Genomic DNA, 14,396 nt, shown 5'->3' on the forward strand with positions numbered 1-14,396 from the left:
GTGACACTAATTAACAAGATGATGGGGAAACAAAACAAAGTGCAATTAACAAAAGACACATTAAAGCATATTATAAAAAATTTCAATACAAAACGATTCATTTTCAACTAAAATACAGCTGATCTAAAATATAAAAATATATTGCATTTAATTTATATATTTACTAATTCAGATTACGCATAAAGCGAAAGATAGCCAACAAATATGGTCTAAGTATTGATATTTATTATTAAAGATAAGCATTTTAACACAAGTTAAGTTTAAAGACCACAAAATCCAAGAAAGAGTCTCGAAATATATTAACAAAACTAGATTTTTACAGTTTTTACAACATTCTTAATGTTGCCACTTGCTTGAGACATTCTTGTCTTTTCTGAAAATATAATTGCCAAGACACATCTTAATTATTTTCTTTGTTTTTGTTGAGGGTTTATTAAGTAAAAAAGATATTTACGTTCCGTCTCTAAATTTGTTATTTCCGTGAAAAAATACGTAATTATCTGTAATAAAGTAAGCCTCATGATATATTTAGACTAAATTTATGTTTAAAATTTTTAACGAGGGTCGCGATATGATTATATATATTTAATTATTTGTTTGTATATTTTAGCCAATTTCAAAAATTAGGTTATCGAATTATCGGTATCCATTATGGCATGAAATATAAAACGGAGAAATCGAACTCATGCCTCTATTGCTCAAACTGGGTTTCTATCGATGTAGTAACTGTTGAAACTTGGCAACCCTTTTGCTACCCTGCAACATGTATTCTTCTTTTTACATGTGCATTCTTTATGCGTTAGTAACTTTTGTATTTTGCTCAACTTTGTTTGTATATTTTAACCAATTTAAAAAATTAGGTTATCGAATTATCGGTATTCATTATGACATGAAATATAAAACGGAGAAATCGAACTCATTCCTCTATTGCTCAAACTGGCTTTCTATCGATGTAGTAACTGTTGAAACTATGTATGTATGTATGTATGTATGTATGTATGTATGTATGTATGTATGTATGTATGTATGTATGTATGTATGTATGTATGTATGTATGTATGTATGTATGTATGTATGTATGTATGTATGTATGTATGTATGTATGTATGTATGTATGTATGTATGTATGTATGTATGTATGTATGTATGTATGTATGTATGTATGTATGTATGTATGTATGTATGTATGTATGTATGTATGTATGTATGTATGTATGTATGTATGTATGTATGTATGTATGTATGTATGCATGTATGAATGTATGTAGAAATATATCGACACATCAAATAATATATGTTATATCATTTCCATGTTTGACACAGATGCATTTAGTGAGATTTTTATTACTATTATAAAATTCAGAAGATGATAAAAAATAGAAAATAGTTAAAAACAAGTAGGAAAGTATAGTCGGGCATGGCCGATCATATAATACCCTACACCATGAGTATATTTTAAAAATTTTTATTTTTCACAAGAAACTTTTATGTTGAATTTTACCTTAATTCCAAAGTATTTAAGCAATTTATTGATAAAAAACAAATTTTCTAAATGAAGCTTTATATAGGAGTATAGGTAAAACATGGGCCGATCCTCATTAAATTTGGGAACAGGATGTATTTTTAAATAATAGTTAATTATGTTGAGTTTCATTGCGATACAAATGGTTACAGGTCAATTTTAGACGTTTAAGACATTTTTTGCAGGGAGGTTTGTATGGGGGCTAGGGTCAAATAAGGGCCGATCATTACGAAAATCTGCAGTGTCATTTATACTTATATAAAACTTATTTGTGCCAATTTTTAGAGAGATAATAGCATATTTGAGGTAATTAGGGCATAAAAAGCCCAAATCGGGAGGTACGGTTGTATGGGGGCTATGTAAAATAATGGACCGATTTCAACCATTTTCCTTGTGCCAAAAAACATGCTTGGTCCAAATTTCATCAAATTATCTTGAAAATTGCGGCCTGTACCTTGCGCACAAGGTTTACATGGACAGCCAGCCGGACAGACGGACGGACGGACGGACATGTCTTAATCGACTCAAAATGTGTTTCTGAGTCGATCGGTATACTTAAAGGTGGGTGTAGGACCAATATTTTTGTGTGTTACAAACATCAGCACAAACGTATAATACCCTCCCCACTATAGTGGTGTAGGGTATAAATAGGCAAAGAACAAAATATTCACAAAGCTGACAAACGTAATCTGGGTAATAATGTTAGAAAAGTATTTTATGAGTTTTAAACGAAACGCATTATTGGAATGAGAAAAAATACGCAACGAGTAAGGTAGAACATTCCACAAAGGCGCAATACGAACTAAAAACGACCTTTCCCAAAAAGGCTATGATATTCTCGGGATACATATTTGCGGATTTCTTGTGGATTTAGAAAACACAAATGATCTCTGTAAAGAAATGGGCGAATTGAACTTAAAAAGTCTATAAAAAAGCAGTAAATTTCTAAACTTCACGAAATTATCAAAACTCAAACCAAGAAAAAGCTTTATAAATAGAGAAATATGCTCATACCGCTTAATGTTATATACAAAACGAACTACCATGTTAGCTACACTGCACAGTGGGGCAGAATCGAAATTTTTTGGAAATAAATCTGGCTTTTCTAAACGGCTGATCCGATCGGGATAAAATTTGGCGTGAGCGTAGCCAATGAGTATTCGAGTTTAAGTTTTGAAGATGAACCCCGCAGATGCCCCAGGGACGTCGCTGTGGCGGCTCAAAGTAGGGTACCTACGACATGTAAAATTTTTAAACTCATGCCATTTTTTTGTTTTTCACCCAAATACAAAGATTTTTATATTTTCTGAAAGATCTTGAAAAAACATGCTTGGACATACTACTTATCTCTTATAATATCCGAGTTATAGGCATTTAAAAATTTAGTGATACAAAATTTACCATACCTTGGTCCGCCTTTTTTGAATACCGGTCGTAATTTTGGGCCAAATGGACTCAATAGAGAAATTAGACAACAAAATTTCCAATAATATACAAAAAATTTCAGATCAATATCATTTACAGATCCAAAAATATACGTTTTTTAATTTAATAATTCAAAAAATTTTAGATTTTTGCCGTTTTTTTGCCAAAAATGTGTCTTAATACAATTTTCTTTAAGAACATATAACAATTTTATAGTTTTCCAAAAGGTATCTTTACGCAGAACGCTTTGGCGTAAAAAACTCCTATTTTTTGAAAATGTTGCCACTGCGTCCTTCCTTCAACTTTGGGCGACATGTTCTAAAATCCCAAAGCTGGGATCAGAAAACTGAAAGCAGTTTTGGAAACCTCAATATGTTTTCTATTTACTCCAAAAGTATTTTCCCAGCCCTGAAAGAAATGTGGACAAAAAAGTAAAAAATCCCATTTTTGGGATTTTCATTCCTATTTTTGGGAATTGCGGGATGCCCTTTGACCTTTTCAATTTTTTTTTTTGCATTTTCTTATTTGAAATGACAAATTTAACAAGCGTTGAAAATTTCATTGAGTTTTGTTCATAAATAAAGATTTTGTCATATATTACATATTTGTTTAATTTCTAAAACTATGATTTATATCAAAATTTTAATAGGGCCGCAGATAGCTACAACAGTTTAGTCCATATTTATCCCATAATATCTTTTTTTAGTTAGATAGGGAAATTCTCGATTCTTTACAAAAATTTTCAAGACAATATTCAAAAATATGTTCATTTAAACCTGTATCTTTTAATTTAATATTTTTCATATTTTAGTATTAAATATGACAGAACATATTTAAATCTTATATTTACCTATTTTCTATTTCTATAACTATTTTTTACCTAAATTTTTTCGACAGATCATTTCGTTCTGTTTCGTTTATGATCATGTAGGTAAAAATATACAGGTAATGATAATTTCGATTCATTCACTAATAAGAAATATCAATGACTGAATTACAGGTTATAGTAATATAGTCCTAAATGTTATTAGGTAGACAATTCGTAATTTTTTACTTTGGAATACCTGTATCGGAAATGACAAGAATTGGTATATAAGTAAACTTCTCAAATTTTAAGTACCATATTTAATAAATCTACAATGAAGATTACATTAAAGTACGAAGAGTTGTGTTCCGTTTTATGGAGTGTATCTTCAAAAGGGCCAGAAAGAATTGAAGACATTTCAAATTATATAAAAACTACATATAGTAGAAAAGTAGACAAAACAGGCATATCAAAAATTTAAAACTTTTTGATGTAAAAAGTAAGTCTGTTTAGGAAATCAAAAGAAATTTCGATTAAAATTTTGTAGTTGGATGGAAACTACTACGGAAATCTCAACTTACAACACATCAACAGGAGCGCCTTGCAAGTCATACGAAGACTTATGTTCAAGGTCAAGGGTCACACAAAAACTTTTTCAATCTCAAATGAGGAAATTGCTGATACATTTAACGAAATGCTGAAAAAGGAAAACCAACCTATGGATGCCGTACATATTGCAACTATTCTTCCTAATGCATCACCAAAACGACTTAAGCGAATTGTGGAAAGTATACCAACTCCAACATCACAATCAAATTTTACTGAAGAAGAAGCAATAGCGGTTATGTTGGAACTGGGTCTCAGTCGAAATAAGTACAAAATATTAAGGAAAGCTCTGCATGAAAAAGGATACAATATATCACCATCATACAAGGCGATCCAGGAAAAAAACAAACTATCCTACCATCACCTATTGCTGTTAATGATGTGGAAGCTTGTATTGATATATCATCTTTGCTCGAAAACACAGCATCAAGAATTGTGTCAGACTTTTCAGAAGACCAACTAAGGAAAATTCATAACTGTGATGTTGTCTTAATGTGTAAGTGGGGATGTGACGGTTTATCAGAACTTCCAGAATACAAACAAGCTTGTGGAAGTCGGACATTAGCAGACTACAAAAGTGTATTTATGTCATCATTAGTGCCATTACGAATTCGTTCATATTCCCTTAATCCATCATCGTCAAGCATCGGAAATTCATTTGAAGATATATGGATCAATACAACTCCGGGTTCAAAAAATTTTTGTAGACCCATTGGATTTGAATATATAACGGAGTCAAAGAAAACAACAAAAGATTTAGTGGAATATTTAAAAGATGAAATAAATGCACTGGAGCCCATTTGCATAAAAATAAAGGAATTCTCTATTAACGTATCATATCAGCTAAGCTTAACAATGATTGATGGAAAGGTCAGCAATGCCATAACAGAAACTTTTTCCTTCTGGAGATGCTCAATATGTAATGAGAAAAAGTCGCAATTCTCAAATATAAACAAAAGCAGAAGTATTAATGAAGAAGTCCTGTCTTTCGGAATTTCACCACTTCATGCCAGAATACGATTTTTGGATTACTTTTTACACATAGCATACGACCTCAAATATAGAAGTGTGCCAGAGAATCTTACTAAATCAACAAAAAATAATGAAGAATTGAAAGAACTGAGAGGTGTGGAAAAAAGCAGAATCCAAGAAGAATTTAAAGTTAAGATGGGATTAAACATCGACAAACCACTTCCAAGTTGCGGTAGTACAAATGACGGTAATACGGCAAGAAGGTTTTTTCGTGATTTTGAAATTACTTCAAAAATAACTGGAATCGACAAGGAGTTGCTTCGAAGAGTTAACACTATTTTAATGGCACTGAATAGTAAACATAAAATTAATGGAAATCGATTTGGGGAATATACATCTGAAATTTCTAAATTACTTGTATCTCTGTATCCATGGAGGGAACTAACACCAACAGTACACAAAGTATTGTGTCATGGTCAAATAATAATTGAATCGAATATTCTTCCACTTGAAGAGTTAACAGAAGAAGCCCAGGAAGCGAGGAATCGAGATTTTAAGCATGTTCAACTATTCAGCTCAAGAAAATGCTCCAGGCAATCACAGAATGAAGATATTTTTAATAGTTTACTTCTATCTTCTGATCCTGTTCTTTCAACTATGCGAAAAAGATGGATTTGTTATGAAACTCTATCATCTCAAAACAAGGAAGATTTAAAGGACTTATATTACCTTCTGGATATGTATACCGATATGACAGATTATTTTATAGAAAATAAGTAGTGTTAGCAATTAACTATATAAGTAGGTTGTAAGAATTAATTGTATTATGTTTAAGATAAACAGTTCAAATAAAAAAAGCTATTATACTAACTGATGATATTGTATTAAATTGTGTTTTATATTTCGGTGGGCGGGAAAGGTGGTTTGTGTGGGGTGATTTAGGTGTTGTTGTGCGCGGCTCATAATAAAATTATAATTTTTATATTGTATATACAATGTTATAGTCTTTAATAAAATAATTAACTAAATAATTTTTAAAAATTGTCCAAATATTTTATTCAACACCAAATGTATGTTCTGTCATACTTAATACTAAAATATGAAAAAGATGAAATTAAAGGACACAGGTTTAAATGAACATATTTTTTAATGTAATTGAGATATTGGCTTGAAATTTTTTGTAAAGGGTCGAGAATTTCCATATCTAACTAAAAAAAGATATTAAGGGATAAATATGGACTAAATTGTTGTAGCTATCTTTATTTATGAACAAAACTCAATGAAATTTTCAACGCTTGTTAAATTTGTCATTTCAAATAAGAAAATGCAAAAAAAAAATTGAAAAGGTCAAAGGGCATCCCGCAATTCCCAAAAATAGGAATGAAAATCCCAAAAATGAGATTTTTTACTCTTTTGCCCATAGGGTCCACATTTCTTTCAGGGCTGGGAAAATACTTTTGGAGTAAATAGAAAACATATTGAGGTTTCCAAAACTGCTTTCAGTTTTCTGATCCCAGCTTTGGGATTTTAGAACATGTCGCCCAAAGTTGAAGTTTTGATAAAAAATAGGTCATATTCGGAAGGACGCAGTGGCAACATTTTCAAAAAATAGGACAAGTTTTTTACGCCTGAAATTTTTTGTATATTATTGGAAATTTTGTTGTCTAACTAACAAGAAAAAATTGAGTCCATTTGGCCCGGTATTCAAAAAAAGGCGGACCAAGGTATGGTAAATTTTGTATCACTAAATTTTTAAATGCCTATAACTCGGATATTATAAGAGATAAGCAGTATGTTTTTTCAAGATCTCGTCGAGCGCTTTCAGAAAATATAAAAATCTTTGTATTTGGATGAAAAACAAAAAAATGGCACGAGTTTAAAAATTTTACATGTCGTAGGTACCCTACTTTGAGCCGCCACAGCGCCCTGGGGCATCTGCGGGGTTCATCTTCAAAACTTAAACTCGAATACTCCTTGGCTACGCTCACGCCAAATTTTATGCCGATCGGATCAGCCGTTTAGAAATGCCAGATTTATTTCCAAAAAATTTCGATTCTGCCCCACTGTGCACTGTTAATTTTTCTAAATAGAGTGGCGTTCGTACCGGTATATATTTCAATGCAATATAAAATCTGTGAAAACAACAGAGAATGGGCCAGATTATATCTCACACGTAACGGTAAGTACAAATTCATAGAGTATATCTTATATATCGAAAAATGTCAGTCAATATGATTTTCAAAGACAGTCCAAAGTCACTCCTAAACATCTTCATATGACCATTAAGGAAAAATCATTTCTCTGAGGAACAGAGAAAAGAGAGCGTAAAGAAGAACTAAGACCATTATATTCAACAAATTGAGATCTACATCTGAGATAAGTTAATATGAGTATACACCCCGATGAAGAAAAGTTAAACTCATTCATAAGCTTATTTAATAACGTGACAAAACAAATTGAAATAAAGGCTTTAGAAAAATCTAAGGAAACTAGAACACTCAAATTATCATTATTAATATTATTCCTAATATGATCAGTAAGACTAAGTAGCAACAATAACCCTTACGAAACGCATATTGGCCTTCATATAGCATAGATAATATAGATGAAATCATCTGCTACTTCATAATGTGTTCCAATACCTTAGACAACGCTGGAAGAATAGAAATCAAGAATAATAATCAAGATCATGAATAACCCTCGTCTTTGGGATTGGAACAACACGAGCAATTTTCCAACAAGATGGAAAAGTGGATGTTGTTAAAATTTGGTTAAATAGATCCACAGTATAATTAGATACAAGTGGAAAAATCAAGCTAATAAATTTGATAGGAGTATTGTAAATACCAATAGACTGTGATTTAACCTTCCCCAAAGTCTCTAACACCTCAAGTTCATCCACACAATGAAACGAAAACGAACCAATATCATTCCAACTGTCATCAATACTAAATTCATTCGAATTACCATCATTATCTATACCAGCAAAGTAATCATTAATTAGATTTACATCACTATCATGAATTGTACAATCATCCTTAACACCAACTCCCTTAAGAATACGCCACATACGGGTCCTGTGTGAATTCAACACCCTGGTGAAAAATATTATTGTGTCAAAATACTTAAAATTTCTACTTACATATCCGAATTAATAGCGGGTTTTACGCGACATAGTAAATTTTTTTAAAATACTTTAAGCATTTTGAGCAAACCGAAAATGTTATTCTTTATTTATTATTGACGTTTATTTTTTGTTGTTGTAGAATTTTAATTTACAACCAGAGTTACATTTTTGTATTGAAAATTCAAACAAATAAAATTATATGAATTTTTATAAAACTCTGTATGTCTGTATGTATGTTAACTATGTTTGCTGATGATTTCCTGTTTTAGATTTTGTTATTCAACATTTAAATTTATATTTTTTATTATACAAAATTCGCTAATATAGGATTACTATACTATGTAAACAGAATATTAAATAATAGACTTTTATGCAATTATTTCATGAATATCGTTGAAAAAAATTCAAAAAATTACCGTCATGTACAAGTTTAGACATTTTATGAACATTTAATATTTTGAATGACAATGGTTTGGGGAAAAAAGTCATGTTCGATTCATTCATTCCTGTGATGTATTAATTTTTTCTGTGTTAGAAAAATAAAAATTTATTAATTGATAAAGTACAAAAAGTAAGCAAATAATAAATATTTATAGTTGAAAAAACTGTATTTTTTAATATATTTGTATTTTTATGCGTTTTTATGTAAAAGTGAAAAATGACGAAATACAGAACACTGGGGAACTGACAAATTATTTCTAAAACATAATGTTCGAACAATGTTAGATTTGTTGATATCAAACATATTGCAATTGAAATCACCTACAATAATAATATTAGCATATTTTAAAAATAACTCACTGTGAAAGTTTTCAAAGAAATGTATATCACTCGTAGGTAAGTATACAACACAAAATAATAATTTTGAGTTCTTATAATCCATTTCTACAAAAAGAGATTCACAAAGACCCAACTATAAGATCTGAAATACCATATTTTTTAGATATATAAATCCTTACATACGCACCTCTCGAGTTAAGTCGATCATTACGATTGAACGTATACCCTGATATATCTATAGCTCTTGACGAAATATAAGGTTTCAACCAAGTTTCACTAACCGCAAATATATCCAGTAACGAGTCAGATAAAATAGATTTAAATTCGTCAATCTTGGAATAATTAGAAGAGGGCCTAATGCTCTGACAGTTAAGATGGCCAATGTTTAAATTATGAGTATGTAAATTTAGAGAGTTGATATACAATTTGCTACTGAAAGCTGGACCAATATTGGCATCAAGTGACACTAATTAACAAGATGATGGGGAAACAAAACAAAGTGCAATTAACAAAAGACACATTAAAGCATATTATAAAAAATTTCAATACAAAACGATTCATTTTCAACTAAAATACAGCTGATCTAAAATATAAAAATATATTGCATTTAATTTATATATTTACTAATTCAGATTACGCATAAAGCGAAAGATATCATAACAAAATTTTCAAATACAAATAATATAGCAATAAAGTAGGCAAATACCTAAATTTACTTATTAAATAAAGGAGCACATTCAGCGGAGTCACATATTACATGTTTTCCATCAGCCATGGTCAACTTAACTCGTAATTTGTTACCATTCAAAATTTTAAACTTATTTATAATCCGGTATGTGATGGAATTCGAGCGATTTGAACTCAACCGATTTGAAAATGATGAATTTCGCACACACTTTTAGTGTTCTAGTTTTAAAGTATTCCACCATAGTTTGGTCACGCAAAAACACACTGTTGAACTTCACCAAGACGGCTTTACGATTTTTAAAATAGAAGGCATGATTTATGTCGACAGGTGAAATGGGAATATTATAGATAGATCCAATTTTAATAATAGGAGCCACTAGATCATCCAAGCCAAGAGTATTTCCGTCTTCATGTCTTTAAAGAAATTTGCCATTTCAGTTCTAAAACCAGCTACAGTGTCCATTAATGTTTGCTGAATGGAACTCTGTTCCTATCCACTTTATCAATGAATTGATCAAGCTTCGAGTTCATGGCACACATCTTTCACGCAGCCTATCCATACCAGAGTTTGGATTCTTATCACAGTTGGTGCAGATAAAAAATAAATACTTATTGTCTTTTAATAACGACAGTGCTTTCTCTTGCCGACCGGCACAGCTGACATAAATCCATAAAGAGCATTTTTACATAGGACGCTAGTTGGCGGCATATTAGGATGAGACGGAAGAAACAACACTCCACTACAAATGTCGCCAAGTGCACTAGTCTACCAGAACAGCAGAAACCTCACCTACAGTAGTATCTTCACTACACTTAACCACAAAAATGGCGGCAAGTGATGGCAGCAGCAAATCTCCACCAGCAACAAAAACAACACTCCACTTGACCACAAATACAATATCAAAATAAAGCTTCAATGAACTTCAGTGGTATTTATGAAAATGCAATTATTTTTATTTTGTACCAAAAAGTTTTAGAAACAAATATGGCGGCAAGCAACACACAAAATGAAAAAGCAAACAGCACGTTGTAATAGTTATTCAACAAATAATTTTTAAAAAAGAATTTCAGTACATTTATTGAAAACTGGGGTAATGTTTATCCAGAATTAATTAATTATTATTTTGCACACAGAATGATCAGCCGTACGACAAAAATAAACTATCTAGGCATAGAGTTACCAGATCTAGGCATAGATTTACCAGATATCTTTTATGATATATGACTTTATGGCGACCTAAATATTTAATATATTACATAGAAACTGAATAAAACTACTCAGTTGCCCTAAAGAATCTAAGATTTCCAACTGTTATTTCAGAGGAACTCGTAATTTACTGGAAGTCTGAGTCCATAAAACACATTTTTGAAAAATGGCCGGAGTACGCAATTGGTAAAACCTAAATGATTATTTTGAAATACAGTCAATAAATTTATTTTATGTATTTTAGATTGAATAGATTTTGAAATAAAATTTCCAATGGCCAAAAATATTAAATCTAGATGGTCATCTTGTGATAACAAAATACTACATTATTTGAAATCAAAAATTTCATCTTCGATCGTTGTAAAAACTTTGAATAAGGCTGATTTATATGTTAAAGAAGGTAGTTTAAAATTACAAATAAACTCATATAACAAAGCCCCTATATATTTTGGTATTTACATTATCTATTTCCACCCCCACAAAAAATTGTAGAAATAAAATACAGAAAAACTATACTATTATTGATTCTCAAGAGTCGTTTGGTGAAACTCAAGAGGAGTTAGATGCCAAACTAAATATACTAAAACTTCAAGACAGGAAAATAGAACCAAAATTGTTGATCGTGTTAATAATATAAAAACCACATCAATCCTTTTTAATGACCATAGATAAAATTTTTAAAAATATTGGATGCCGTTGATATACTTTTTAAAATATTTTATGTTTTTAACTTCCGGTAAAGTCTAATAGTTTTTACAAATTTTCCCCCGATTTTTTTGTATGATTTTCCATTAAAAAAGAAATGTGCAAAGATTTCTCAGTTATTTCTTTTAAATTTTGTTAAATTAAATTATACTAACTAAATAAATTCATTGACCTATATCAATATAAAAACAGTATTTATTCTCATCTTATTAAAAAATAAAACAATTACCATTACTCACAAATCAGAAAATAGTAATTGTTACTTTTGGTAAAATCAATTACTTTTTTAAGTATTTTGTTAAAAATTATTGTTGAATTATTAAGTTAATTTCAATTATTTTCATAATCCAGTTGATTGTGCCTATAATTGAAAATATTTCCAAAAATTTTTGTTATATGTTGAACTTCAATAAAAAATAATTAAAAATGAGATTTTGGTAATTGAAAACAAAACGATTACTTACACTTTTTGCTGTTATAAACATATTCCAGGGCATAAGAGTTCCAAGTCCATGAAGTAAAAATATAAAAAAAACAATTTTCCACTTGTCTTTTGCTGGTTTAACACACTCATTTATTTTATCCATTTTCAATCCTAAAAATACAATGTTAATTCATGTTTTTATAAGTAAAACATATAATTCAATGTTAATTAGAATTCGATTCACTATGTGTAATAATAATGGGTAATATCATAAAACATATTTGGAAACAAAAATTGCAATTTTGAACATTTCGACGAAAATCGATACATACTTCACATGCATACAAAATTTAAAAATTCGTTACATTTTAGATTTTATCGAGGTTCAAAGTTCATATTTTTTAAGATTTTTTTTCAACAAAGGTAGAAAAGTTATATTTTCTAAACTATCCGATTTGTCACGTATTAAAGCCTACACAGAAAAAACTGAAAATGTGTTTAAATTATCAAAATAATTGTATCAAGCAAGTTTTGCACCTATCAACAAAATAATTACATCAATTATAAAATTTTTTAAAAAAATATTTTTTTCCCAGTTTAAGAAGTAATCAAAACAATTAACATCAGTAATTAAACTAAAATTTAAAATTAATTAATTCATTAATTGAATAAAATTAAGTATTTAATAATATAAAACTTAAATTTTAATTAGTTTATTAATTAAATAATTTAAATTAAATCAATTAGGTCGATGATTGAAACAATCAAAGCATTTATTGCATGCTCACACCGTTAAAGGAATGCTTTACCTTTAACAATGCTTTAAGCACTCTCAAAAATATCACTTTGTTGCCACATTTGAACAAATAAAGTGATTTATAAATTTTAAAATAGTCATGAAACTTCTTATGCCTAAAATATTATTGACTATTTAAGAATTATAAATATTTTTGCATTATAAATCATGAAAATATTTAAAGAAAATAGCAAAACAAAAACCAAATTAAAAAAGTTGTCTGGAAAAACATTTTCAGTAATATAAAAAATTAATTGATTCAATTAAAATTTAATCAAAATTATAAACTTAGGTTTAAAACAATAAGATAATTAATACAAATAAAACATTGTTTAAATAAAAATGAGAGAATAAGAAAAAAGTTAATTATAAATAAACTACCAATAATTTTTTCTATGTATGTCTTGTACTTTAATAATAATATTGGTTAAATACTATAGTTTCAACACAAGGATAATTATATTCAAAAATATCCTTCTGTATTCCTTTAATAAATATAGCTTAATTGAGCAAAATCTCAAGAAAATCAGCGTTTGGTAAACTAACTCGCATAATTTTCATACAAATTTAAAAATTTTTAAGTGTTTGTTAATAAACAATAAAAAATAAACGGTATTTACCCAATGTATGGGTAAATTGAGGGTAAGTAAAAGGGTTTTATAGCACGTAATTGGAATCTCTTAAAAAAAATATCTACAAAAGAACACATGCATATCTATAACTGTTATCACATTTACAGATGCAGCATCCACTTTATATAATTTAATAATAAATTAATTAATTTTTACTTCTTACAATCCGCGTGTTTAAATTTTAATTGTGTACAACTTAGTTTATACCAAGCTTTTTTGTAAACACCTGATTATTTACCCATTTTTACCCAATTTATCCATTTTACTGGGTATTTACCAATTTGGTTTTTACCTTTTTCCCATCTCTACAAATATAAGCTTTATTATTCAAATTGCTAATTTACTTTAGAAATGAAGAATTTGGTAAATTTTTGGTTTTACGAAAAAAATTCTATTTCTGTCAGTTTTTATCTGATTTTCAACGTTTCATAAAAATATGGGCTAAAATAAAAAAAAAAAATTAAAAATATGTTTTCAAATAAGGTGGGGTGAAAAATGGTACTGAATTGTAAAAAAATGAAAAAAAATATAAAAATTTGTATTTAGATCTAAATATTTTACACATTTCCGTAAAAAATATAAAAGTGTGTTTACTTGATTGTAAGAAAGCTTTAACTGAATACTCTCCCAGAGGTAAGGTTCACATCATATGGGTACCAGGCCACTCGGGAGTAGTCGGCAACGAAAGGGCGAATGTAATAGCTTTAA

The 14,396-nt window shown here is 29.2% G+C and overlaps 1 protein-coding gene across 2 annotated transcripts in view; it reads right to left on the reverse strand.

Annotated features, from left to right (window-relative positions):
• The window catches only part of LOC119606699 (equilibrative nucleoside transporter 1), a 201,201-nt gene extending 188,756 nt beyond the window's left edge, over positions 1 to 12,445 (reverse strand). For both annotated transcript variants that reach the window (XR_005231677.1, XM_037960268.1), the window contains exon 1: positions 12,301 to 12,445. Coding sequence is in view for 1 of the 2 variants with exons in the window: in XM_037960268.1 (XP_037816196.1) it covers positions 12,301 to 12,423 (123 nt within the window). In the remaining variant the exon portion in view is untranslated. The remainder of the gene's footprint in view (positions 1 to 12,300) is intronic.
• Between the last annotated feature and the right edge of the window lie 1,951 nt (positions 12,446 to 14,396).

Source organism: Lucilia sericata, unplaced genomic scaffold, assembly GCF_015586225.1.
Source record: "Lucilia sericata isolate MDLA Ls3-8-SP2 unplaced genomic scaffold, ASM1558622v1 Contig000613F_arrow, whole genome shotgun sequence".
NCBI lineage: Eukaryota > Metazoa > Arthropoda > Insecta > Diptera > Calliphoridae > Lucilia > Lucilia sericata.